Raw genomic sequence first — 27395 nt, forward strand, 5'->3', positions numbered from 1 at the left:
GGGTCCCTGTGCTTTCCATGTACTGTGCATGTAATCCTCGCCACAACCCTATGCCTAAGACATGACTATGTTACAGATAAGGAAACTGAGGCACAGAGAAGTTCAGTTACTTGGTCCTGGTAACACAGCCATTGGATCCAGCAGTCTTCCTTTGGCTCTGTGCACTCGTCCCCAAGCTCTACCGCCCCCAAACAGCCACCTTTGGTGAACTCTGCTCTGCCCACAACTCACCAGGACAGCTCTTCCGTGGGAACCAAGCATTTGTATATTACATTACATTACGCACTCTCATGGATTCAGATGGATCCCAAGAAAGTCGAGTGAGAGTCCTCCTTCTGATCAGAGATGGTGGTCAGTGTCTGCTATCACTTGAACTCAGTGTGAATTCATAGTTCTTCTCTGCCAAGAACTTGAATCTGTAACTGCATCATGGTCCTGAATCTCCCTCTAGCAGACTCAGTTGGCTGGAGACAGCAAACCTCCTCCCCTTGGTTGGGTAAGTGATTTGTAACCCCAAGAAAATGTAAAGATCAGTGTAGAATCAATGATGAGCTGAATTAAAATCAGAGTACTGCCATATTTTATCAATTCTAAGGCGCATGGTGTTTTTCATTTTAACGTCATGGAAAATTAAAATGCATTTTACAATCAGTGGCATCATACAATTACAAACGGTGGTTATATTCGTCCATTTTTGTTGCTTATAACAAAATACCTGGAACTGGGTGATTTATAAAGAAAAATGAAATTTATTGCTTATAGTTTCTGAGGTTGGGAAGTCCAAAGTCCATCTGATGGTGGTGACAGTGACCCAGGGGTCTCACATTGCAAGGTGGTGGAAGCAGAGAGAGCAGAGAGAGAGAAAGACAGACTCTTCCTTTTAAAGCCCTCAGAGTCATGCCCATGACCACCATTTTTAATCCATTCACTATGGCATGGTCCTACAATCCAATCCCCTCTTCAAGGCTCCACCTTTCAATCACCATAATAGGATTTCCCACCCTCTTAATAGTCACAGTGGGGGCCAAGTTTCTAATACATAAAACTTGGGGGACACAATTCAAGCTTCATTGAGTTTTGGGGGGACATAATTCAATCCACTACAGTGGTGTTTCTTCTACCTTAGTGATATTAAAGTAATGTTGCATCTTATATCTTAGATGCACTGAATGCAGCACTCCTTTTTGTGGTAAGGTTGGAAATAAGTTTTCAATCATCATTATAATCTGTGTGTTTCTTAGAGAGCTTGAAACATTGAAGAAAATCTAACATACCAGAGACTTGGCATATTAGACTTGCAATTTTAATTTGAAATGTTTAAAAGGATATGACTAATTAAGTTTGTGGATAGTCTTTGAAGGTTTACTACTGGAGTATAGCCTAAACTTGAAGTACAACAGCTCAAAGATGACAGAAGTTTATTTCACTCTTTTGTAACAGTCAAGTAGTGAGTGGTCAAGAACTGGAGGACAAGCAGCTTTGCTATTCAAGGTCTTCTAAGGAAACGGTTCTTCCTTTCCTTTGGTTCTCCCTGGCTTAGTGTATTATCAGCATCAGCATAGTTGATGGTGGCTTACCACCACATCCAAGGGAAGTGGGAAAGAAGAGGAGTCCAGGGCAAGTATCTTTAAGAAGACCTGGTTGTAGTACACATCATATCTGCTCATATTCCACTGGGCCAAACTTAGTCACATGGTCACAGCTGGCTGCAATGGAGCCTGGGAAATGTAATCTGTGGCTGGGTGGACATGTGTCCAGTTAAAACTCAGGGGTTTTAGCTAAGAGGAAAAAGGAAAAAGGAGGAGAATTAACACTAGAGAACAGCTGGCAATTATCCACCGTGAATCTTAAGAAAGCTTCATTCACTAGATTTATTAAATTTCAATAATTGCTTAAATGCTTAGAAAGATCTCACTTGTCAGGTTTACAGATTTGCCATGTCTGGTGTTTTAAGTATTTGATATAAAATCAGATATATTTTAATTTTAAATGCACTCAAAATGTTTTAGGAAGGTAAATAGTAAGTTTATAAATTAGGTTAATTATTTAGAAGGATTTACTATGCCAAACGTAAGAGTCAATCCAACATTAATCAAAGAAAAAATGAAAGTGATTAATTCTATTTTTATATAGAAATTACTAGATATCAACAAGGATAAGACTGTGAGTTAAACATAAAGGCTTATGAAAAACTTCGGTTTTTAAAATATTACAACTTTAACAAGCTGAGTATTAATCAAAACAAGTAACTGTAAGTGGTCCTCTGAATATAAAAGCCTTCCTCAAATATTAAAAATCTCAAGTGACATGCTTAAGAGCCTTTCTGAGTCCGTTGTGTGCTGCTTTAACAGAACACCTGAGACTGGGGTAGTTTATAAAGACCATAAATTTATTTTCTCACATTTCTGGAGGCTGAGAAGTCCAAGACCAAGATGCAGGCAGGTTCAGTTGTCTGGTGAGGGTCTGGTCTCTGCTTTCAAGATGGCAATTTGAATGCTGTGTCACCTGGAGGGGAGGAATGCTATGTCCTCACATGGTGGAATGTGGGAGGTCAAGTGAGCACAAGGCCCTTTGTCAAGTCCTTTTGAAAGGGCACGTAATCCCCCTCCTGAGGGAAGAGCCCTCATTGCCAAATCACCCCTTAAAGGCCCCACCCCTTAATACTATCAGAGTGGCAACATCTGAATTTTGTAGGGCACACATTCAAACCTTTCAGAGCCTTTGGATAGGTTTCTGTTACTTATGATCAGAAAAGCCTCAGGAAGATACAGTTTCTCCTCCAACATCATCATCTCATGTTTCTATCTATCCATCTCAATGTCATAGACCTCACAGCTACATTTCTACATTTATGGCAACCCTCAACATGCATGGGTGGAGGAGATCCCTATTAGTCTGCCTGTCTAGCCTCCCTTTGCTGTAAACTATTTCTCCTTACCCATAACTTTCCAAATTTAAAGAGTTCAGAGGTAGCTACCATGGCAGCCATGGTGACATGATTTGACCTACCCTTTAGGCCTGGCCGATTGGCCCAAGGGTGAATCACTGATCCAAGCCAGGCTAAACAGAGTGCCAATTGGAGGACAGCCTCAGGCCAGAAGGATTATATGTAGACCAAGGAGCTGAGAATGACTATCATCTATTGTACAGACCCGAGAGCAGATAAAAAGGGTCCTTTCAGAGAGAGACAAATTCAGCTAATTGGAAGAGAAATGGAAACATAAGATGATGAACATCTAGTCAGTTCCAGAGACCAGTCAACTACACAGTGCCTTGAGTTCTCAGAGACATCTGGTACACTTATAATAATTCATTCCTTCCTTCTAAACAAGCTAGAGTCAGTTTCCATTATTTGTAAACAAAATAATTCTATGTAATATGCATGAAAATATATTAAACACATTGTGTGAAGCAAACTTGTGGGTTCGATTTTCAAAAGAAATAGCTTCTTGGTTGCCTCAATTAGTGAAAAATTCCAGTGTAGATCTGATCTTTGGGTTACAAAGATTGATCCAAGGTATGTACTCTGGTAAGCCCATGAAATCAAATTTACCTAAAATTCAACTCTTCCAATAACTTTAACCTGATAATCACTTGCAAACTACCCAACATTGACTGAATAAAAGAAAGTTACAGCTGATTAACCACTTGTGTTTGTGTAGCATCTCAGTATACTTGGAGTAATTTATAGGAATATATCCAAATAGCATTATATAGTCTATGGCTGCTGGTTCATCATCGTCTCACAACTAAAGCTCCATTTTCCAGTTCTTCTTGAAGGCAAGGCAAGGTCATAGGAAGAACTAAGCTCTGGCCCATGGAATAAGAGTATAAGCAATGGGTGCAACTTCTGGACTATTTCCTTAAAAGGAATAACCCAGGACCTTTCTTTTCTCTTCCCTTCCTGCTCCTGGAATGTGAACATGGTGCTGGGAGAGGGAACAGCCAGGCTAAACTACAAGATAGAAGCCACGTGTTGTAAAAAGAGAGTAACAAGCCAGAACGAACCTGAGTCCCCAGCCCTACTTACATTCAGACTTTCTAGGAGAGAAATAAACCATCCTGTTTAAGTCACCATTATTTTGACTTTTCCTTCAGTAGCTGAAACCGTCCCCTAACTGTAACATAGTCTTTGCACAAAGAAACAAAAAAAGAATGACTGTTTCTTATGAAAGGTATTGTAGCCAAAAGCAAGGCTTTAAATTGATGAGATTCACTCGTTCAACAAAGGTGAGTGACAAAGATCTGAATATGGACAGCTGAGCACCTTTGGAAATCACGTCCAGGCTGGTGAAGCAGTACAGCCCCGTGTGAGATGAGAAGTGCCCAAAGGAACAGGGGACATCCAGCCTAGGGAAGGGAGGGCTCAGGATTGGACTTCAGAAAGCTGTCTTCAGACACATGAAGAGCTGATGTGAAAGAGGGGACAGATTTGTTCCATATGGCCCCACATGAGGCAGGGAATGAAAGCACTAATATTTGAAGAGTTCTGTCAGTCAGGATTCTTGGCTGCTAGCAAAAGAAACAGACTCTGTCTTAAGCAAAAATGAAATTTATTAGAATGAAATTTGGAGGAATCACAGAACTGAGCAGAGACCAGGGGATTGGCCAGGAACTAACAGTGCTCTGGAGGGCTGGGTACCAGGAAGCAGAGCCACAGCAGTGGAGCAGGAATGGCCTGGTCAGCCTGATGAATGACCTCTACCTATTCTCACATCACTATGCTGTTTTCTCAGGATTCTTCTTCATGGGAAAGAATCTAATTGGCTGCACCTGGATCATTTTTCCTTACCTTGCTGAATGTGAGGTGAAGTACGCAAAAACCTGGTCCTGTTGACTCTGATGTGAGTGATGTACCACTTCCAAGAGGAACAAAGATGCCATCAGATGAATGTCCTGTGCCATCTCCAAAGATGCTTTCCAAGCCCAAGAATTTGTGACCAGTGTCTCAGGATTGGGAAGGACTTATCTATTTAAGGAAAGTATCTCCTTTCCACATTCTTCACATATGCTCACACACTCTCTGCTGAATGATTTCAGTGATGACAGGTTCACCACCTCCCAAGTTCCTCTTCATGATAAGATGAAATCAAGGCTGGGGAGTTTAGACTCTCTGCCTGGCATTCAAGACCCTACAACTCTGGGCCCACTTTTGTAGAGTTAGTCCTGTGATTCTCCTACAGAAACCTTTCCTCCTGTCAAACCTATTCCCTCAATGTCACCATCCTTTGTCCCCAGCAAGATATCTTGTGCTTATTCTCCTTCTCCTATCCATCCAAATGTTATTCATTCTTCATATTCCAACTCAAATCCCACAACACACATGAAACAGTCCCAAACTATCCCAGCCCAGAATAATCTCTCTTTGGAAATGTTTTCCCATAATCTTCATTAGGCAGTTAATCACTCTCTTTTTATATGTTTTCTATTGTATAGGATTGATACTTAAATCTTGTTAGGCAATTTAACTTTAAACATATTTATATCTTACCTTGCTACCTAGATTATAACTTCTTAGGAAATGGACCATTCTTATATATGTTTGCATCTCCTGTAGAATTAATGAAATTCTTTCCATGTGGACTCTTTTTTTGTTTGTTTTGGCTTAATGGACTTGAATGCCATAGGAGGGTGTCATCTATACCCCTTATCCAGGAATCTGGGGAAGTGGAAACAGGGGAAGATGAGTATAAAGGTATATCAGACAATGACCTAAAATGACTTTCCTCAGAGCATAATAATGATATGAACAATGTATATTTTTAACAGCTTTTTTTAAAGGTATAATTGATATGCAATAAACTGTGCATAGTTGAAGTATACAATTTTGTAAGTTTTGACATATGTATACATCTATGAAGCCATTGCCCTAACCAAGAAAATAAATATATCCATCATTCCCCAAAGTTTCCTCATGCCCCTTGTAATTTCTCTGCTTTACTACCACCCCAAGCAACCACTGATTTGTCTTGTGTCACTATAAGCTTGCATTTTCTAGAATTTTATATAAATAGAATCTTTCAGTATGTACACTTTTTTGGTCTGGTTTCTTTCACTCAGCAAAATTATTTTGAGATTTATCCATGTTGTTGAATGCATCAATAATTTGTTCACTTTTATTACTGAGCAGTATTCCATTGTATGGGTATATCACAATTTGCTTATCAATTCACCTGTTGATGGTCATTTGAGTTGTTTCCAGTTTTTGACTACAAATAAAGTGCTATGAACATTTGTGTGTACGTCTTTCTACGGACACACACTTTCATTTATCTTAGGTAGATACTTAGGAGTTAGAACAACTGGGTCGTGTGGTAGGTCCATGTATAACATTTTAAGAAATTGCCAAAATGATCGCACCACTTTACATCCCCATCAACAATGTGTGAATGTTCCAGTTGGTTGCTCCATCTCCTCATCAATACTTGGACATCTGAGTCTTTTTAATTTCAGCTATTCTAATAGGTCCGTAGTGGTATCTCATTACATTTTTAATTTGCATTTTCTGAATAACTAATGATGTTGAACATCTTTTCATGTGCTTATTTGTCATCCCTAGATGGCTTATTTGCCATCTTCTTTGATGAAGTATCTGTTCAGATCTTTTGCCCATATTTTAAGTTGGGTTGTTTTCTTATTGCTGAGTTTTGAATTTCTCTGTATATTCTGGACATACATCCTTTGTCAGAGGGGTCCTGTGATTGATAGAAATGAGCCTAACTTTGTACCTCCACTGTGCTCAGTCATTGACTGGGAGCAGCGTGAGAGACATGTGGCCTCAGCCCTACTGGAGCAATAGCTGCAGAGGGACAGCAGCTGGGGATCTGAGCAGCAACTTCTCACATGTGCATGCAACAAAGTGTGATTAGTGATATGATGCAGTAAGCACAGGTGCAATAGGAATACAGATAAGGGGCACCTGAGCCAGTCTTTCAGGGTTAGAGTAGGCTTTCTGTGAGACAGTGGTCAAAATTGAGACCCAAGCAGAGAATAGGAGTTAACAAAACCATATACACTGCTGATAGAAGTGCAAACAAGTATCACCACATTCGAGAACCGTTTGACATTATCTAGAAAAGGTGAAGTTTTGCATACTATGGGAGGTAGCATTCCATTCCTAGGTACAGGACTTAGAGGAACTCTTGCATGTGTGCATATATACATGTATGTGTCTACATATACAAGAACACTCCCAGCAGTATTATCTGTAATAGCTACCCGCCCTAAAAACAACCCATATCCATCAACAGTAGAATGGATAAATAATGGTTTAGTTGTGTGATGGAATAGTATCAACAATGAAAATAAATGAATTACAGCTATACAAAATAACGTGGATGAATCTCATAATGTTTAGGGCAAAAAGCAAGACAAACAACATTAAAAAAAAAAAAAGGGAGAAATAAGCTGTTGCTTAGGAATGCAAACAAATGGTAAGAAAGAAGGTAGAGGAGGGGATGTGTTTCTAGAGAGGCCCGGACGGAGGTTCTGGGACGTTTATTAAACAATTATTCTTTAAATTCTCTACATGTGTTTCATGCAATTTCTGTCTGTTTGATATATCTCATAAATTTTTTAAAAAGGGAAAAACAGGAGTAGACTAAGTGAAGGGAGAGGCATGTGTTCCAGGCAGAAGGCAAAGGCCAGGAGGGACACATGATGGAATGAAAGTGAGAAGTGGCAAGAGGAACGGAGGCAGTCAGGTGGCCCCTACAGAAGGAAGGGCCATGTAACCCCTCTAGAAGAGTTTGGACTTTACCCTGAGGACAATGGGGAGCCACTGAATTATTTAAGCTTGGAAGAGACTGAATCAGATTTCCATTTTCAGAAAGATCCTTTGGCCACAGCATGGAGGATGTGCCTCAGTGACCAGGTGAGCAGCTGTGAAGTAGGGAAAGACAGGGTTCCTTGTCTGAGGTGTTTGTGCTGCATGTGGCACTTACCTGGGGTTTGGTTTGAATCCAAACAGAGCTGTGGGCCTGCAGCCTAAAATTAATAGCACTGCTTTCAAGGCTGAGGCCAGGCTTCCTCACCTTCAGACTGTGGCCCTCCTATACTGACGGATGGATGATGCTTTGGACTCACTGATGCTGCACCTTGGGATCCATTTCTTCTTCACTGAATCATTAATAACAGAGGAGATTCTCCCATCTGGTTGTTCTCTCCTGTCAACCAGGCAAATATTTGATTGAGAAGAAAGTGTCATCCCTGGTCCAAAGGGCCTTCTCATTTAGATTCCGAATGTTTTGGAGCAAAGGAGGAAATAAAAGAAAAGAGAATTTTCAAATAACTGATGATTGCAGAAACCTAACCTTCCGTAGGTATCATTTAATAATAGAACTATATGTGCTATTGACTTGTCAGATGCAAATGACTTGTTCCATTTGCAAAAATATTACAGAGGAGCACCTGGGTAACATGGTTATTTAAAGTTTTCTTAGCGATTATGTATTTAATATTAAGGTCAGTTGTGAACTTCTTTATTCCAGTTGGGAGCTGAATTCCCGAGATATTTCCTGCATATTGTCCTAAGGTCTCAGTAAACTTAGGCTGAAAGTTTCAATTGCACCTGAAGAATTTTGGGGTTATTTTGTTTGGCGACATAGATGCTGCTGCTATTGTTGCCATTATGTTTGTTTTGAAAAATATGAGCAAGTCGAACACATAGATGCTATCTAATACTGAAGTATTATATTCTGACTTGATAGATTCTAAACTATGAAATCTTCCTCATAGCTACTTTTGAGAGATTTGGCTCACTACCAGTTATCTTCTCCATTACAAATGATCACTTACTTCCTGAATATGTTCTCTGTTGGAACCCCCTCTGCCTCCCACACAATCTTATTTACCTGCCTTCCTCCTTAGTAAAAGGAAAGTCCCAAAGAAGGATCAAGGGCACAATTCTGTTTGTCAAGGCAGACTAGACACTGAGTCAATGTGAGCTGTGTAACTATTGAATGTAATCTAGCACATAACGGGCTTTGCTCCTTTTACTAAATCTCTATTCAATCCTGCCTGATTATAACGAGGGCATTCTCCAGTTTGGATAAACACAAACACAGCCACGTCCAGTCAGTCCCAGCAACAGGAAGTGGGATGGTCCTGACAGAGGGCTGGACTTTGAGATGATACTTGTATGTTGACCGTCTTACCAGGGAGTGTTGACTGGTGGTGTCATGACACCCACCTATCAACGTTCCTTGGGTGGCCAGAGAATACAGGTAGCAAAGTCACTGGAGGCTTTGGGACTCTCCCCCTTCTTGTCTTGGTTAAAGTCCCAAATAGAGACTATCTAGAGCAATAAAAGGTGTCACCTCGGCTCATCAGAAGATTGTAATCTAAGATTCATGAAGGCAAAACAACCTGAGAAGAAAAGCTAATGAATTGTAATATGAGCCTTATGAATTAGGAGCTGAGAAAATACCACATGAGGGTGTGGCCACAAGGAAAGTTGGTCCAGGATATTGCTCAAGAAGACCATAGTTGTTACTTAATCCACGAGCTGCCCCTCAAACATTCAATCAGTGGCCAAATCCTGCTGATTCTGTCCCTAACGCCCCGCCTTCACCCCCTCGGTGGTCGGCCACAATAGTCTCCCAGCTGGGCTCTGCATTCTGCCCGCTTGCCCTGTTTCGATCCACTCCGGCCTGATCACGTTCCATCCTTTCACCTTCACTCTTAAAACTCCCTGGTGCTGAGCAGGCCTGGCCCGGGCTCAGCTCTTCAGCCTCACCCTTAGTGGCTGTCCCCCAGGTTTACTTGGAGGTGTCCTCCCACGGGCCTTTGTTTAGCTCCACGCCCAGGAAGCCCCGCCCTCCGAGACCCCTGCGAGGCCGTTTCACCCGCCTGCAATCCTCTCCCGCTGACGGCCTTTGTTCCTTTTCCTAAATCTACCTCGCTTCTACGTGTGTTCTTCTGGGTTTTGCACTGTGGAGAAAGAACATAAAGCTGTTTAATGCCTCCAACATTAAGTTAAGAACACTTGTGGGCCTGTGATAGGCTGTTGGCAGACACTTCTTTTAGAAGAAAAATGAATTCTTTCAGCAGGTGGAGATGCTGGAAGTATTTTGTCTTTTTAAAGTCATAGAGTTAAAAAAAGTAAGTATTTCTTTTCATATTTGTGGTAAGGAGAATATCTCACACAAACATCCCATAGCTTTTTTTTTTTTTTTTTTTTTGCAGGGGAGGGTGAGGAAGGGGTGAAAATAAAGGAACATTGCATTTAGGCAACTTTTGCTTTACCTTTTTTCTGACAAGTGAAGCCCAAAGTTGACCATCCCCCTCCCCCCAAAAACTTAGTTGAGAAAAATTAGAAAAATAATTAGGAAACTGGTGGATTAAATGAGAAAATGTTTAAAGAGCTCCCACATGGTATTTCATTCTGCAAAGAACACAACTGATTGCACATGCAAGCTGAGTTAGGAAAAATTAGTGTAGGTAGTACCTAGATGCTTACTGAGAAGGAAAAAAAACAAACAAGGAATCAAAGGCAAATAGGCATTGCTGAAAGGGTAAGCAAGGGTATGTGTAAGGGGTTTAGGAAATACCCATGGATTCATTGGTAAAACAGTTAAAAACAAAATAAGTTTGAAATGTTGTGACTTGCCTCTGGGTCACTGACTGAGGAACACAGACACACTCTTAACAGCCAGCCAGAGAAAAATGGGGTTTTACAGGTTCAGGTGCTGGGAGCAGTTAGCTATGGAACAATCACAGGAGATCCAGGAGGTGGACTGCACTTTGCTACAAATAGAGGCTCACTTTCATCAGGGAGCAGATGATAGGATGGTAAGAATGATGATTGACAGCCTAAAATATGACTTGGTTCTATGGTGGGATCGTTTTCTCCATTAACTGAAAACGTTCACATTTCTCCACTTCCTGAGGGGTGTATTTAGAGACACAAAGTTGCCTAAGCAGAATGATTTGTGTTTATCTTACCTTTTCCCAATTACAATTAGAACTCACCTTTTAGAATATAGGAGGATCACACTCACTGTGGATTTATCTGTTAGCAACAGTAAAACTGGCATCTCAGCACATAGCACATGGACAGGAAGAAGAATCTGGTAAACAAAGGTTTGAGTTGTGCCAGAGTAGGGTTGTATGGCTTGGGGTAAATAATTTACCTTGTTTCCTTATCAGATTCCTTATCTACAGACAGGCAGATCACTCATTTTATACATCTTCCACTGCTCACCTGTACTGTTATGGTAGACTGGGGTCCTACTTAAAGTTCTTCAGAGCCAAACTCCAATGCACTTGGATGGCAGGAACTCTGGTTATGTGCTGGTACTGCCTTAAATACCTGCTGCTGGGAATCTTCCTTGCTTTGGAAAACAGCCACATTCAGGGGCAGGAAGAGAAAAAGGAGCCATGAAAGGGGACCAAGAGGCTAAGAAAAATCCCAAGACTGCAGGATCATGGACAGCAAATAAGAGCCCCTTAAGATTGCAGAGGGTTCCGTGACAATGATGCCTGGTAATAGGAGATGGGTGGTGATGGTGTGGATGAACACAGACTGCAAAGGCTGGGAGGAATTGCAGTGTGGGTGCACATGTTGGAGAAACGTAGCTGTAAGAAGAAAGAAGAATGGCAAGTTGAGAGGGCAACAGGGTTAAGATTGGCCTTTTTGTCTAGACAGAAGAGACCCTATGTACGTTTGAGGGGAAAAGGGAGAGGCCTGTGCAAAGGGAAAGTTTGGGTGCTCTAGGGAGGGCTAGTTATATAGGTGCTGGGAGTGGAGACTGAAGTGACATAGGGGTGAGTACACAGGGCCTTGAGAGCAGTTTGTTGATGACTGATCGTTGGTGTTTGCATTGTGTAGTAAACATCGAGATGCTGTGTAGTATTGGAGTTAAGTGTGCAGACTCTAACTTCTGTATAATTTGGGTCATCTATTAAGTCTCATTTTCCTCATGTGTAAAATAGAGGGAGTATAATACCCATTTCTGCGGTGAGAATTGAATATTAATATGTGCAAAGCAATTAGAACAGTTCCTGGCTCATAGTGAATGCTTGAAATGTTAGATTTGGTAATAAAAAATAATAGTTATTTTTGAGAATTAATGATCAAGGTCAAGTCTCATTACACAGCAATATAAAATAATAAGTTAAAGGTGATTAAACTGATCCTGGACATATCTTTAGATGACTTTTTTTGAAATAGCACTGGATTTCAACCTCTGTTCTTCTTTCCTATTCCCCCCTCAAAAAAACTTCCTTGCAAATTAACCAAAACTTCTGGTTAGTCAAACCTTAAACACATAACATATTAAGTATCTGAGAGAACCTAACAGTAATTTTTAAATTAATATATTAAATATTACAGTAATGTTTTATAATTCTATACGCTAAGTATACATAGCATAAAGTTAAAAAGTTGTTTTGCTGAATATGTTTGTAGTTATAATAGGAAGACACAATTTGCAGCAGCATTCCTCATGATTTTAAGAAATCTTTTTTTTTTTTTTTTAAATGAAGTCACCAGCATTCTGCTGCAGTGCTTTTAAAAGAAAGGTTGAAGGAGAAAAATCAGGGCAGCTGTCCTCTCTTTAAGAAATGGAATTAGGCTGTGGGTGGCCACCAGATTGGGAGGGTTTGGGGGTGCTGTGTTGAGGCATTATGCAATCAGGCTAATTTCCTTATACTATTTGTCAAGTTAGAGGGAGCGGTAGAGGACGAAACCATGTCACTTGTCCCTGGGCATTAGACAAAACTGTGGTGCTTCCAAGAGGAAGCATGCTCCAAGATACTGCAGGGTCCATTCTCATTCCCTGACTGGGTCATGTAACTAACAATAGGAGAGTCAGCTGAAGTGGAGACCATTCTAGAAAATCTGGAACTCACTTTTGAAGGTCCAGAAATTCGTTGTTTCCTTCTGTTATTTATTTATAGTAAGCTACTCTTTTAAATCAAAGGCGAAGTTAGCTGACATTAACCAAATAATCTTAATTAATCACCTGTGGAGTTTCTCTTCAGAAGAACATGGGTTGTTGACAAGTCTAAGAGAAAATGTTAAAACCCAGATATCACAGAAAAGCTTATGTTCAAACCATCCTCCTCATCTTTTGTATGGGAGGTAGGAGACGTGAAATGGTAGGGTCTGAGGATAAAGGGACTCTGTTCTTGGCTTACATGAAATACATGATTAATCCACTGTATAATATCTGCACCTTGATTTGTGTGGTGGGAGAACCGGAGGCCAGAAGTGTAGCATGGTGTCTACGAGTATGTCCGGATCCAAATTTGGTCTCTATCACTTACTATGTGTGTGACTTTGGGCTAGTGACATAACTTTGTCATGGCTATACAGTATTTCCTAATTCCTAAAATGGGGTTAATAGTATTCGCCTCTGTTAAAGAAAATATTCAGTGACGCATATTTAAAGCACAGTAAGGCTGACTTTATTCAGGACCACCGCAATAGGTATAGAGGTCTTGCAGTGGGGGAAAGATAGGGCTCAACTCTAAATACAGCATGGGCAAGGGGGAATTTATAGCCAAGGAGTAGTGTGGGGGTCAGTGGATGGAAGATTACTAAGAGGAAACATCAGGAATAAGGAGAGATTCTGGCTAGACTGATTTAACAGGATTCTGAAAGAAGACAGGCCAGGGTAATCGGACATCACCTTGGGGATGGTGTAGGATGAGGAACCTGATCAGATATCCAGGATGCAGGTTCTTGCTAAAAACTGAAATTTACAAGGAGGTGTACAGATGGGTCTAGCAGAAAATTCAGAAGCCTGACTAAAGTTTGGCCAAGCAGAGAATCTTATCACCTCATAGAGTTGTGGGAATTTCAGGAAACACATGCAGTAGCGTCAGCTTAGTGCTTGATACAGAATAAGTGCTCAACAAATTTTACCTATTCACGTCAAAGCACTTTCAAGTCGACGACCAATTTCACTTTCAGACCCTTTTAATGGGGCAAACAGGGGCAGGGGCAGCAGTCTCTAAAGAGTGGAGATGGAGAAAACTGCATTTAACCATCTCCTGCCAGTAAGAGCACAGCTGGCGGCTGGAAGCAGAGGTGAGCACGAGCGTGTGTTGGGGGAGATTCTGGGGAGGGCCGGAGTCCCCTCTCCCCACTCCAGGGCACACTCACGATCTCAGACGGTTGCTAAACGGTCTTCCAAGTACTCAGCATAACCTTTCAACGAACGCCAAGCAAACACTTAAAGAACACCGGGAGCACACCACACATGTCCGTGTCGCACCACCCCGTGCCAGGCCCCGTTCTCCGCGGTTTACGTGCATCAACTCACTCACAGGCATCCCACCCCACATCACACAAAAGCAGCCCGCCCAAGGTCACGCAGCCTCCGAGGGATGGAGCCGCAGCCAGACCGAGCCCGCGCCTTGCGCCCCAGCTCGCTGGGAAGGGGCCCGGATTAGCCGCGCGAGGACTGCGGACAGCGGGCGGGGGGAGCGAGCGGCATCCCACACCGACCCCAAGCGGGAACGTTCCGGAATCCTCGTGCGCAGCCGTGGGGTGGGAGAGCCCCGGGTCCGGCCTCGACACCGCCTTCCGCTGGGAAGGTCCCTAGCGCCGGAGAGTCGCGGGCGGACAAGGGGAGCGCGCACAGACGAGACCGCACCGCAGCGCAGGCGCACTCGCGGCCCGCACTCGCCCGCCGCCCAGGATGAGACCGAAGGCATGGAAAGTTCCAGCCCGTTCGAGAGCCGAAGGTAGCAGGCGCGCCGGCGGGGGCAGGGCAGCGAGGGGGCGTGCGGTCTCCGAGGGCCACTCCAGTCCGAGGCTGTGGCACCGCCCCCGCGCAGCTCCGGGACGACGGGCCGGGTCCCCGGCGGGGGTGGCGCAGCGGGGAGCCGGGATGCGGAGAGAGCGCGCGCTGGGGACACGGTGGGCCACCCGCGGGAGGAGGCGGGGCGGCCGGCCGGGCCGCGCGGGGGCGGGGCGCGCCGAGGGGGCGGGGCGCGCGGTCTGCGCAGCTGCCAGAGCCTTTAAGCCCGGGCTCGCGGGGCCGGAGTGTGCTTTCGCCGTCTGCCTGTTGTCCGGCCCAGCAAACGCCAGGTCCCCGCCGTCCCGCCCCTGTGCGTCCCGGGAGCTAGCTCGGCCGGGAGTCGCGAGCCCAGCGTTCGGGCATGCCCCGCTACGAGCTGGCTTTGATTCTGAAAGCCATGCAGCGGGTAAGTGACCTTCCCTCACAGCCCGTCTTCCCGCGCGGGCGCCCCCGCAGTCCCTAGGCCACCGCCCCCCGCAGGTCGGGGCGGCCGGGACCCCGGACCTCCCTGCGCGGCCCAGGAGGAGGCCGGGGACGCGGGTGGTGGGCGTCTGCGCGGACGGGGTGCGCGGGGGGCCGGCCCGGCCTGGCCGCGTGCGCGCGGGAGGCGGGGGTGTGCCTGCGCGTGTACGCGGCCCGGGAGGGTGTGCCCCGCACGCAGCAGGGCGAGGGGCGGGGCGGCCGCGCTCGGGCCCCTGTGCCGGTCCGCGGGAGTCCAGTGGAAGGGCCGCGGGAGGACACGCGCGAGCGCCCAGCCCCGCTCGTCGTGAAGCTGCCTCGTCGCCGGCCCCGCCGCCGCCCGCTGCGTCCCGCTCCGTCGGCCTCCGCAGCCCGCCTGCACTCTAGCGCCCGCCGGCCGCCCTGGAATGTCCGTGCTCAATAAAACGTTCCTTCCAAGCGTGTCTGTGCAGTTCTCTGTACCCCGGTCGCTTAAAACCGCTTTCACGTTGAAAAAAAAAATCTTTGACTTCTCTTTTTCTGACTTCAGCGAAAATCCTGCTCCAGGTGCCCTTAACCCAGTTTCATTCATCCAAGTTGTGGCCTTTCTTGCGCCTTCAGAAGACATTTTCCTCCCCCCGGCTTTTGATTGATCTTGAGGTAGGGGATTTCAAGTTGGAGGGATGATAAGCGAACCAGCAGTCCGCTCACTTCGGGTGATGGCGCGGCCAAGAACAGGGGCCAGCGGCAAGGAGGCAGCGCTTCGTCCTCTGTTCTGGGTCAGGTACTTCTCAAGTCGTCGCCGAAATCCCCGTTCTTCCGTGAATTAGGTAACGTAGAGTGTGGTGTATGCTCCCCCAACCCTAGATATTAAAAAAAAAAAATTTTTTTTTTGGTACCGCGTCTGAAGCATGGTTTCCCACATACAACATTAGAGGGTTGGACGCGTTTTATATTTGAATCAACTCTGGGTCAGTTTCAGGGTATACCAAGTTCGATTGAACTAAATAAAGCATGGGATCGTGGTCCAAGCTCTGCTGAAGAGCTAACAGTCACGGAGCATTAGGAGATTGTTAGGGACAGGACACCAGTGCCTCTTGATCAGGTCCAGAGAGAGTCGGGCCAGACGTGACATTGTGTCCCCAAGCCTGTTATCCCTGAATTTGGGAGAAGTTGAGATTGTATTGTTTAGCCTATTAAATATCCCCCGTTCTTGGTTCTCTTCCCTTCTTACCAGGATATGTAGTTTAATGAGATAGGAGTATTTAAAAAAAAAGACATTATTAAGGATACATTTCAATTCAGTGGAAATTGTGTAAACCCTTTCTTTAAACTATACTTTTTAGGAGTTGTAGAACTTGGAAAATGTGGTTACTGAAATTTCTTTTGTTTACCTTCCTTGTCTTAGGGAGGGAGCAGGTGATCACTAAAGAGGCAGGGTTTAGGCATAATATTTGCTCATTGCCTAAACATTTGAAATGAAGACTGCACTCTTTGTTTTTGGCATAGCTGCCAAGTACCTTGGTTAACATGGCTACAAGTTTATCAGTTAAGTGTATTTTCTTTACACATACTACTTCTATTTTTTTGTGTCCTGTAACAACCAGGATTCACAATCTTTGATTGTGGAGCATACATGTTTTATTCTAGTTCATATAAACCAAGTGCAGTTGGGTTAAAATAATAAATACCTCCCTTGAAATCCTTGCAAGAGGGCAAGGGCAGACAAGATCCTAGAAAGCAGATAATCAAGATAAATTCCCTGGAGGAGGAGGAGGTGGCCCCCCCATAGATAAAAGGTTGTAACAATGATGAAGTAGTGTTGAGATTCTTGAGGCAAAGTAAGATTAAACAACGAAAACTCACTGTGTTGTTCAAAAACTTATCTTTGAGTAGGTTGTAAATGTGTAACAAACAGACTTCGAGATTTGTGACAATTTTGTTTACTTTCAATTTAGGAAAATTGGATTGTGAAATAGGATGGATACTTGGGGAGATAGGAATAAAAAAGTTAACGGTAGGTGGAAAATGCCACTGACTGTGGGCTTGTACACTTTTAGCAGGCCCTGGGGAAACCTGAGGCAGTTTGTCTTCTACATGCAGGCAGACTATAACAATTCTTCAATTCTTAGTTGGAAATTTTTCATGTTTTCTGAAACATATATCTCTCACATTGTGCCCCTTTAATGTGATCGTTTATTTCTCCCCCAAATCATTTATGTGTCTTGGAATTGAGGAAGTACGCAATGTTAGGCAACTTTTATAGCAGATATGGAAGTTGAAAGAGTGCAGTTTTTCCAGCCTTTTCTTGGATTTCCAGAGCTGTTTTCTTGTTTCTTTTCTGTGGTACTCTGTAAGCCTGAAGTACTTCTCCCTCCCCTTCCACCTCCATTTTTTTTTGTCTATGACCCCTAGCTTGACTCCTTAAAATTGAGCTTACAGAGAGATTTTAAATTTAAAATATGGATACTGTGTTGAGCTTCTCACAGCATCTTGCACTGTAGCAAAGTCACTTGTGGGAATTCCCATTGAAAGATTTCAGGGTGTAGTGTGTAGAATAAGAAGTCTGTAGTGAATTATATGTATAATTATATGTTAGTCAGTTCCTCAGAAGTTCCAATGCTATCTTTTTTTCATTTTGCAATTGGGAATTGATTATCCTGAGTTTGCTTTTGTTGCATTTAAGAATGTAGGTACCAGTCTTCCCAAGAAGAAATTTATTTGCAGGTACTGTTTAGCTTGAATTGTAATGTGTATATAAAAATGTTGTCATTTCTATTTTCTCTCTCCTTTTACTTTAGCATGAAAAGTAGGTAAAAGTGTGGTTAAATTCTGAAATATGACACAGTTGTGGATGTTGTGAAACCAGGCTTTAAAGGTGATGACAAGCAATTTGAAAAAGTACTTGCTTAGACCATATTAATAGTAGCATCTCCAGAATAAAGATATTTTGAGAGTCCTGTTATACTTACATAGCATCAAAAGAGTTTTATTCACTTCTGGAAAACACAGTATTCAAAGGCTGTGATGTGGAAAGACATAGCTACAGAGGAAAGACCCAGGCTACAGATTTCTCAGGCAGTCTCATCTCAGAATGAGGAAGACCTTTTCTAACAACTGAAAAAGAAATGGATGGCCTGTGATCTGGTGAGTTCTCTACCTCTACCGCATCTGGGAACATTCAGGTAGACAGGAGAAGTGTGAGTTATTTGGTGGGTGAGCTCTGACGTTGATTTGAGTCCCCTCTCTGGAGAGTCTGGGAAAATGGTTGACGTCCTTTGATTTCACTTAGTAATTAGATTTTGAAAATTGGTACTTAATTTCAGTTAGGTAAAGGACTGAATTGCCAATACATGAATGATAAAGCCACATACTGTGTAGAGGAGCTTAGGAAAAGTTGTGAAAACTTAGTAGAAGATTTTTATGCCTGGGGTGTGTACAGGAAGAGGAATTTTGAGGAGAAAAATCTGCAGTAAATTTAGGAACATTTTATCATGTCTTATTCGATTTACCCAGATGATAATTACAGCTGGCATATTTAGACTTCTGAAAACCCTAGGAGGATATTTTTCCTGAAATTTTCTTATTGCCACTCAGGAATTTTTACATGAATTAAAGGTTAATGATTTAGATAATAACTAGCTTAATTGCTAAGTGAATGCATGTACAGTAAAATTGCACTTATATATATATTCTCTTGTATATGTTTTCCTAATAGAAATAAAATAGATAGCTACCATAGAAATCCTAAGTTCTTTCTCATTAAAACATTTATTTTTATATTCAGTGTTCCCCATTTATTTTTGATTTTATTGAAGAGCAGATTATATTTTATATTTTAAGATAACTCATTGAAATAGTTCTTTGTAGGTAGTTTTCTGATGTAATCTGCGTTTAGTGTATAGCCTGGTTTTATTTAGATATAGAAAAGTGTAGTGATAATCTAGTTCCTAAAAGATAGAAAGCATAGGTTTTCTGGTTGTGCAATGAAGAATCTCTTTTCTGTTTCTCTTCGCTCAATACTTTTTGATTAGAAAACCTGGCAGAAGTTTTCTATTTGTTTTAGATTACTATCTAAGTTAGGATATTCTGAAAGGAATACCTACTAAATGTTTGCATTTTAGGTACTTTTGGAGGCACAGGGTGCTAATGAACTCATGTATGGGTCTGGCCAACCCTAGGTCATTGTAGCTTGGCTTGCTTGGCAACATTTGGTAACTAGGAAATAATGACATTTCTGCTGTTGGTGGGAGACATCAGTTCAAATGGAAACATCAACGTCTAGCTGTCAGATGGCAATGTTAGTCTTTTTCCTCTCATGGGCCCTCCCTGAACAGCTTAGTTTGTATCTTTAGTAATCTCTCTTTGTGTTTTGTCTGCTTGAAACCAGACAACTAAAAATAGTTACCCAGTAATGAAAGACTTGAGCCTTGTGGACAATGTTATACTTTTATGTGGTATTACAGTTTTTTTGGATTACAGCTTATTACTGCAGCAAGTGATTGAAGAAGGAGTCCTGTTCCTGCCCCTTAGCTACAGCTAAGGTACAGGAGTGGCTTGGGGGTAAGGAGTCCTTCCTCACCAGATGTGGTTTGTATGTGTGGAGACTGCTTGTCAGAAGTTGACATTTTGCACTATTTTTTTTTCTTAATTGCTGTTCATGATGCATACATTCAATACTGTTTATAGGTTTTAAAAATTCGGTTATGTCTAGTATTTATATGCAGGATGCTCTTGGATGTTCTCACCTTTTTGATTATAAAATTACTTTAAGAAAATTCAAAGTTTGAGAGCAGTGAGGGACAAATTCTAAAGTAATGTTTTTCATCTAGTGCCTTTGCTGTGTTCGTAGTGCAGGTATAACTCATCTAAGAGACCTGGAATACGGAAGGAAGGGTAGGGAGGGGATGAGGAAATACTGTGGTGTGATTACTTATATTTTACATAAATCTGTTGCAATTTAATTATCAAACTTTTTCTAGTTCACTTAGTTATTGGCTTTGCATTAGAATTCATTTCTAAGATTCTCATGAGTTTATCTGTTTGAGAGAAGGAGTACGTACTTTTAGTGGAAGACAGATATTATCAACACATGTTGTTATCTCCTATTCAGGGGAATCAGATTAGAGAAATTAGTCAAATAAAGGTCTGGTACGTTCCCAATTGATCTAAAGGAAAAACTATGCTCAGGAGTTTGGAAAAGGACAGTTAATCTTGTTGTTCTTAATTTAGAGCAGGGTTGGTAAACTATGGTTCATAGGCCAGATCTGACCTGCCACCTGTGTTTTTATGGCCTCTGAGCTAAGAAAGGATTTTACTGTTAAATATTGGGAAAAAAAAAAAAAAAATCAAAGAAGAACAATATTTTATGACACGTGGAAATTATATGAAATTCAAATTTCGGAATCCATAAATAAAGTTGCATTGGAATATAACCTTGTTCTTTTGTTTATATTTGTTATCTGGTCCTTTATAGAAGAAATTTGCCCATCCCTGGTTTAGAGTATCCAGACACAGTTTTCTAGGTTCAACATTTTTCTTGGCTTCTTAATGATGCTGTTCTCTGACATTTTTCCTTTTATTCCTCCCTTTCTCTTTACGTACTGTACCTTTGACCTTCATGTGGATGATGGATTATTTTTTGTAACAAGCTGAAACTAGTGTTCCTACTGTCTGCTGTGCTGGTTATAGCCTGGATGTTCGTTCCGTTGGCATTGCAAACTCAGCGTGGCTCAAAACTTAATGAGTTGGCGATCCTAAAACTTGTCTCTGTTGTCGCTTAACTTCTCTTTATTGCTTCTCTGTCTTCTGTCATCTGGAGCTGAACAAATCTGATTCTTTATATTCCGCAGCCCTAATCCCATATAGTTTCTTCTGTGCGCTAGTTGAACTGCTCTTGTGTCTTGGACTCTATTGCAGTTTCTTAGGTGGTCTCTTCTGATGTAAATATACTTTTTGGAGTACAGAAATACATGTTTTTGAGATAGTTTAAAAGAATTAAACTGAAATGCATTTTTAATGAGGAAATAATAGAAAGCATTGTTCAAGGGGTCTTCAAAAAGTTCATGTAAAAATGTGTGTTATCAGGGGCTGGCCGGTTAGCTTAGTTGCTTAGAACACAGCCTTGTAATACCAAGGTCAAGAGTTCAGATCTCTATACTGCCTCCCACCCAAAAATTTTTTTGTTTTTTCCACAAACTTCTTGAAGTACCTTTGTATAATGATGGCTTTCTGATTTCCATACTAGTTGATTGTGTTGACACTTGCCAAATTACAGCACACACCTCTCTCTCAAAGACATTCAGAATGAAGTCTGGTATCTAAGGCCACCTCTGATATGACTCCAACCTATTTTTATAACCTCATATCTTAATTTTTTCCATTCTCTATTCCATATACTGAGTAAACAAAGCTACTGCAGATCCCTATAAATACTGTTCCCTTTTGTTTTCTGGGGTGTCTGTGTTGTACTGCTTTTCTGTTTGGAATGCTCTCCCTTTCCGCATTACCCCACCACCTCCGTGAAAAGCTGTCCAGTTCCTCAAATTCATTTGAACTCATTTGGTAATTAAATATCAAGGACATATGCACCATTAGAAATATAGACTATAATCTTTCCTTTGGTCACATGGTGTTTTTCTATCTCTCATCACATGGATCACTTTCTACTTTGTATTTTAGTTAACTGGTGAGTGTGTCTTACCTTCTTTGCTAGATGACAAGTTCTTGAGGGTCAAATCTGTTTCATTTCTGTCCTCTGCTATGCTTTGTACATACAGTAGATGCTCACTTAGCTGCTTTGAGGGGATTACTCCTCATATTTCTAAAACAATTCTTTGATGTGATGTAGCATGTTGACCTCTTGTGCTAGTATGTTGCTTTCAAGTCAGTTGTACTTTGCTTTCACTGGGTGAGTTGTATGCTTACTAGAAGTTGTGTTGATGTTCGAGACTATTTTATGGCAGGTAATTTTGTTTATATAATAATTTAAATATCGTGTGAACTGATAAAACGAATGCAAACTTTTTTTTTTCCTTGAAAACCAAGTTGGATTCTTTGGGAAGACTTGATAAAAGGTGAGTCATAAATAATGGCTGTAGAATTAGATATGGCTGAAATAATTAAAAGCTTGGGAAGAAGAGTAACAGTAGTCTAGGAGAATTCTGTACGTAAACTGCATTACAAGGATCTCTTAGAGCTTCCACTTTAATGAAAGTGAAACTGGAAATTGTAGATGATGCATTTGTAGATGTGATTTAGATCAAGCAGAAGGAACTTCAATCAGCAAGAAACTCCAAATCATCGGTACCATTCTTCAAGTGCTTTGATCCCATATTAAGGTTGGCAGATAAATTTGCATTTATGTGTTAAACTTAAATAAAATATTTAAGGTACGTATGTATGGTTTTTTTTTGATTGGGTATGATTGTCTTGGGGTGAAGGCTTGTGCTTCAGTATATGCTCTGATTTTTTTTGGTTTGTTTTGGTTTCTAAATAAATAAAAGAACTTTAGATCCCAAGTGAAGATACTGGTTGTGTTATGGTGGAATAAAGAACTGACAGGGATACCAGAAGGAACTTTAGAGGTGGATCGACCTGGTTTTGGATCCTTGTACCTACTTCCTAGAGATCTTAACCCTTTGACATCTTCAGTACCTCATCTGTAAAACGGGAGTAATCTGTACGTTGGAGAATCTGAAGATAAAGTGGTAACATGACCTTGGAAGTAGTGGGTGCTCAGTATGTCATTAAAATAGATTTGTGGTCTCAGAGTTACTAAACTTCATTGCCTAGTTTTCCTTTATTCCCATTTTTATTGATGAAGAGACTCCAACAGATAAATTTATTATATGTAAGTTTATTTTGTCAGAACCCCAGACTGAGTCAAAACCTTAAAAATTGTTCTCGCTCAGTACATATTTGAATTAGTGGTGTTGATGCCTACTACTCCGCTCCAGTCCCTTGTTGCCATGGAGAATGTGGGCCTGGTTTTGCCAACTTTTCTATCCTCCTAGCCGGAAATCCAGATTTTATAGGAAATCTGATTTTTAAGATGTTGGCAACTAATTCAAGAATATTTGAGTACTATGGGCCAAATGAAATGTATCCGTAGGTCAGATATGACTACAGTTTTGTAATTTCTGATTTAGACAATTGGCTTTAGACATCCTTTAAATCTTTTTTAGCATTTATGTTGACAAAGCCCACCTTGTTAATTGGCCGTTGGTTTATAGTAGGATTAATAGCTACTCAGTAGATGGTAAGCATGTTCAATTCTTAAAGGTAGTATCAATCTAATTTTGGACTGTTGGGTTATGTGTGTTTATTTAGGCTAAAGTACATACTTCAGAGAGTTGGATATGACTGAAGTACGACTTAACAGTGTAAACTATCAAATTGGTATTCACAGTCCACTTTGTCTTTGAATGTTTGGGTGGTTGCTTGTTTTAAGCATGCATTAGTACAATTTGATTTGTACTCATTGTATTAATCTCTTAGGGGTTTGATATAGGACGTCTAGACAAAGACTGCTTTGTCTTGAAAATCACATTTTTTGCTCGTACTGTATCTATAAAGTTTATAGTAGTTGATATTACCCATGGCCCTTGGAATATAGTATTACTGGTTGAGCATCCCAAATCTGAAATCCAAATTCGAAACTCTTTGAGTGCAGGTGTAATGCTTAAAGGAAATGCTCATTAGAGCATTTTGGATTTTGGATTTTCAGATTAGGGATTCTGAACTGGTATTCTGTAAATATTTCAAAATCTGAAAAAAATTTGAAGTTCGAAACACTTTGGTCCCAAGCATTACAGATAAGGGATATTCAACCTGTACCATGAAGAAAATTGAGGTGCTTGCCTAGATAAGAATATAGAGCAAGGGAGTGCTGATATATTTTTATTTTTGTCTTTTTCCCTTCCCTACTCTAGATATATAACTTCAAATTGCATATTAAAAGACTCAGCTCCAAATTGTTCTTACCTGCCTTTCGTCTCACTGTACAATGGACTTGTGTTTTTCCCCGCTCCCCCTGATCCTTTTTGCTATGATTACAGTCCCCCAGCTAAGAGAATCCTTACCCGTTTTGGGAATACTTCAGTAGAGTTTGGTGCAGAGCTTAGAAATGAAATTGCAGGTGAAGATATAAACTGAAGAAGGCCTTCCCTATTCCCTCAATCATGAACTGTCACTTACCTCTTCTGCCCGAGAATCAATTCCTGGTTTTGTTTGTTTAGACTCCAGTTTTTAAAAGGTTCTCCTTGACACCTACCCTGGCTGTTAAAATGCTTTAATTTTGTCAGGTGAGGAAACCCAAGTGCAGCCATAATAGCCATATTCCTGTGGATGTGTCCAGTTTGAGAAAATTCTTATTGTGGTGATCAAAAATGCAGTGTTGCACTTGCATCTTGGTTGCTGGGAATATGCTCCTGTGGGAACCCTTGTACAGTCTTTGCTTCTGTTAGAAAGGTACAGAATCAGTTAAAGTCCCTGATAATCTGCCCTGTTTTCAGTTTGTGTTCAGATGGAGTATGTGTGAATTATAAGACATCTGTTCAGTACTGGCTTTGATTCAGATTTAAGATGAGTTGTCTGAGTTAAAAGCTAAATTTGAGGGTAGGCTCTTTGCCAGGCATGTTATAAGAAAGGTGTACTTAAGTGTTTTGTTTTTCCAATTGCTTGACCCTGTTAGGTAAATGACCTAGTGATGGGTTGTTTCCATTGTCATTTTTTTTGTTGCTGTACTGCTTGCCTTTTGTTTTGTTAGCAGTCATATAAGAAAGCAATTGTGTAAAGTGTAATATCTTGAAAGCTTAAGACAGAAGGTTTCCATTAGGGACAGTCTAAGTCCGGCAGACTCTGGTAGCACTGTTGGTCTCATAGGAATGTCATTCTCATGTGTAGACTAAGTAGGGGCAGGAGTTCTTGCAAATTCAGTTTGTGTGTGTAAGAAGATTAACAGTGAGGAAAAAAATTTCTCCTGTCATTTTCTTTGTTATTTATTAGGATGAAATCATTGGAAGCTATTTGTAACTTCAACATCTCTTGCTTTCTGACATCCAGGAAAAGCAGTTCTGAACGTATTTCTCCCGATTTTTATACCCGTCTCCTTATCCTGTCTTTGAAATACAAGAGGAAAACCCAGCTGCATTCATAATATAGAATACCATACCCCTGTTTTCCTTTCACATCTTGGGTTCAGTTCAGGGCATAATTTTTACCGGTCCTCCTGAATACTGTTAAAGTTATCCTATTTGTGGTCCTATTTTTTACTTCTTGATAATTTTATATTCTTTGAACCTTGGGGAAAATTAGGTTTTTGAATTTCCCAACCAAAAGTATCATTCTGAGGAAACATCCCAATTTTGGGATCTTCTGTTTATAACTTGGCCTCCTGGGAGAATTAGAATCTGATCTACCAAGAAGAAGCTTGTGTTTACATTTTCTGCCTCAATCACATGGAAAAATGAAGAGAAAGGTATATGTTTGTATTTAGTATCTGTTCTAGGAATGGTTTTTGTCCGAGAGTAAAATCAGACCCAAGTAGGATAAGAACATGAAGGTGAACCACAAAGTGGACCTGGTTGGATATTTTACTTATAGACCTTATGGTGGTCAGCCTTTGAGGGAGGATAAATGAGTGGTGATAATACCTAACCTTAGCAGTTGATCGAAGCGGGGATTATATGTGTATGTATGTACTCAAGATATATATGTGTGTGTGTGTGTGTGTGTTTGTGTACCCCCCCCTCCCAATCCTCAGCTACCATAAGGGTTAGGTAGTGTGATTTCCATTCTGCTAAAGAAAATTTAAAGCAGAAAGGTGCCAAGGGTCACACAGTTCAGTGAATGGCCAAGCCAGGATTCCAAAGGCAGTATCAAATTAGAAGTCATGCTTTTGATAACTGCATCTGTAAAAAGGAGTGTGCACAGAGTATAGTACTATACTTATTTATATAAGTTATATAGTTATAGTACAGTTAAAGTCCTTTTAGATTGAAGGAACTACTTCATATCTGTTTTGAATGCCTACTAGGTGCCAGCACTACCTTGTGTTTGGGGAATGTAGTGCCAGACAATACAAAGTTCCACCTTCCAAGGTGCTTACATTTTAATAAAGGAGATAAACTAGCAATTGCTGTGAAGAAAACCAAAGCAGGGCAAGGGGACAAATGTGTTAAGTTCCATTTTAGTTAGGCTGCTCTGGCAAAGCCGAAGCATAAATGAAGTGAGAGAACAAGCCATGGCTACTTCCCGGGGTAGAAGACCTGATGTGTGTGCAGAGGCCTTGGAGTAGGTCTGTTAACATATATTCCGTTCAGTAGGCTTTTGTTTTTTCAGAGGTCCTCTTCAAGCCTTTCCTGAAAGAATTGACAGTGTATAACAATTGTTTAATGCTTGCTTTTTTCCCCACAGGACTTTTTATCTAGTAATCTTATCTAGATGATGTTGCCTTGAGGGGCGTATTCATTTTATAGAAGTGAGAATTAAGACACAGACTCAGGCAAATGTAAAAGTAAATAAGTTAATAAATAGTTTAGTGAATCTTCATATTGTACCCATCACTCAACTTCAGCAGTTAATCATCATTTTACCAATCTTACTTTGTCTCCACCCCCCCTTTTTTTTGCTAGAGTATTTTATATTTTCTTAACTTTATCTTAAAATTTCAAACTCTTACAAGAACACTTCATTTAATACTTACATGCTTTTCACTTAGATCACTAATTGTTAGAAGTTGTCATATTTGTTTTATCTTTTTTGATCTGAACCATCTTAGAGTTACAGACATCTTGACATGTCTTTCTTAAGAATAAGGGCCTTCCTAACCACAACATATTCATTATACTCAAAATTAACATTGACACAATCCTATTACAAAATATTCAATTATTGAAATTGATGTTTCTTCCAGTAACATTTCTTAGTTTTTTAATTCAGTACTCAATGAAGGAACGTGCATTTAGTTATTGTTCATTCTCCTTGGACAGTTCTAAAGACTTTGTCATAAATGACAGTGGCACTTTGGAGAGTCCAGGCCCACTGTTGTGCAGAACCCCTCACTTTGGATTTGTCTGTAATGCTTTCTCATGATTAGAGATAGGTTAAACATTGTTGGCAGGAATATTCCATAGGGAAGTCAGAGCATCATATTGGGAGGCATGTCAGTTTGTCCTACTCTTTGGGATGTTAAGCAGTCATTTG

At 41.1% G+C, this 27395-nt stretch overlaps 3 protein-coding genes and 1 long non-coding RNA gene across 5 annotated transcripts in view; 2 read left to right on the top strand and 2 right to left on the bottom strand.

Annotated features, from left to right (window-relative positions):
• Positions 1 to 760: 760 nt before the first annotated feature.
• On the bottom strand, positions 761 to 11573 carry LOC134390640 (uncharacterized). Its single transcript, XR_010024878.1, has 6 exons — positions 11204 to 11573; positions 10972 to 11069; positions 7944 to 8165; positions 4793 to 4859; positions 2402 to 2505; positions 761 to 1778 (listed from the first exon to the last, which is right to left on the bottom strand). It is a non-coding gene; the product is annotated as an uncharacterized LOC134390640 (long non-coding RNA).
• Positions 11574 to 12969: 1396 nt separating this feature from the next.
• LOC134365685 (sterile alpha motif domain-containing protein 1-like) lies at positions 12970 to 15113 on the bottom strand. Its single transcript, XM_063081927.1, has 3 exons — positions 15085 to 15113; positions 13871 to 14968; positions 12970 to 13007 (listed from the first exon to the last, which is right to left on the bottom strand). Exons 1-2 carry the CDS (start codon positions 15111 to 15113, stop codon positions 14317 to 14319), a joined length of 681 nt encoding a protein of 226 aa, XP_062937997.1. The 3' UTR covers positions 12970 to 13007; positions 13871 to 14316.
• The window catches only part of MRPS6 (mitochondrial ribosomal protein S6), a 62023-nt gene continuing 49693 nt past the window's right edge, over positions 15066 to 27395 (top strand). Inside the window, exon 1 of one of the 2 annotated variants that reach the window (XM_063114214.1) lies at positions 15066 to 15156. In XM_063114214.1, coding sequence (XP_062970284.1) covers positions 15112 to 15156 — 45 coding nt within the window. In that variant the 5' untranslated portion in view covers positions 15066 to 15111. Of the gene's footprint in view, positions 15157 to 18184; positions 18336 to 27395 lie in introns of those variants that run through there. The other variant, XM_063114224.1, reaches the window with a different exon arrangement.
• The window catches only part of SLC5A3 (solute carrier family 5 member 3), a 29827-nt gene continuing 17498 nt past the window's right edge, over positions 15067 to 27395 (top strand). The window contains exons 1-2 of the mRNA XM_063114201.1: positions 15067 to 15156; positions 15739 to 16018. The gene's annotated coding sequence lies outside the window, so the exon portion shown is untranslated. The remainder of the gene's footprint in view (positions 15157 to 15738; positions 16019 to 27395) is intronic.

This window comes from Cynocephalus volans, chromosome 1 (genome assembly GCF_027409185.1).
Source record: "Cynocephalus volans isolate mCynVol1 chromosome 1, mCynVol1.pri, whole genome shotgun sequence".
Classification (NCBI taxonomy): Eukaryota; Metazoa; Chordata; class Mammalia; order Dermoptera; family Cynocephalidae; genus Cynocephalus; species Cynocephalus volans.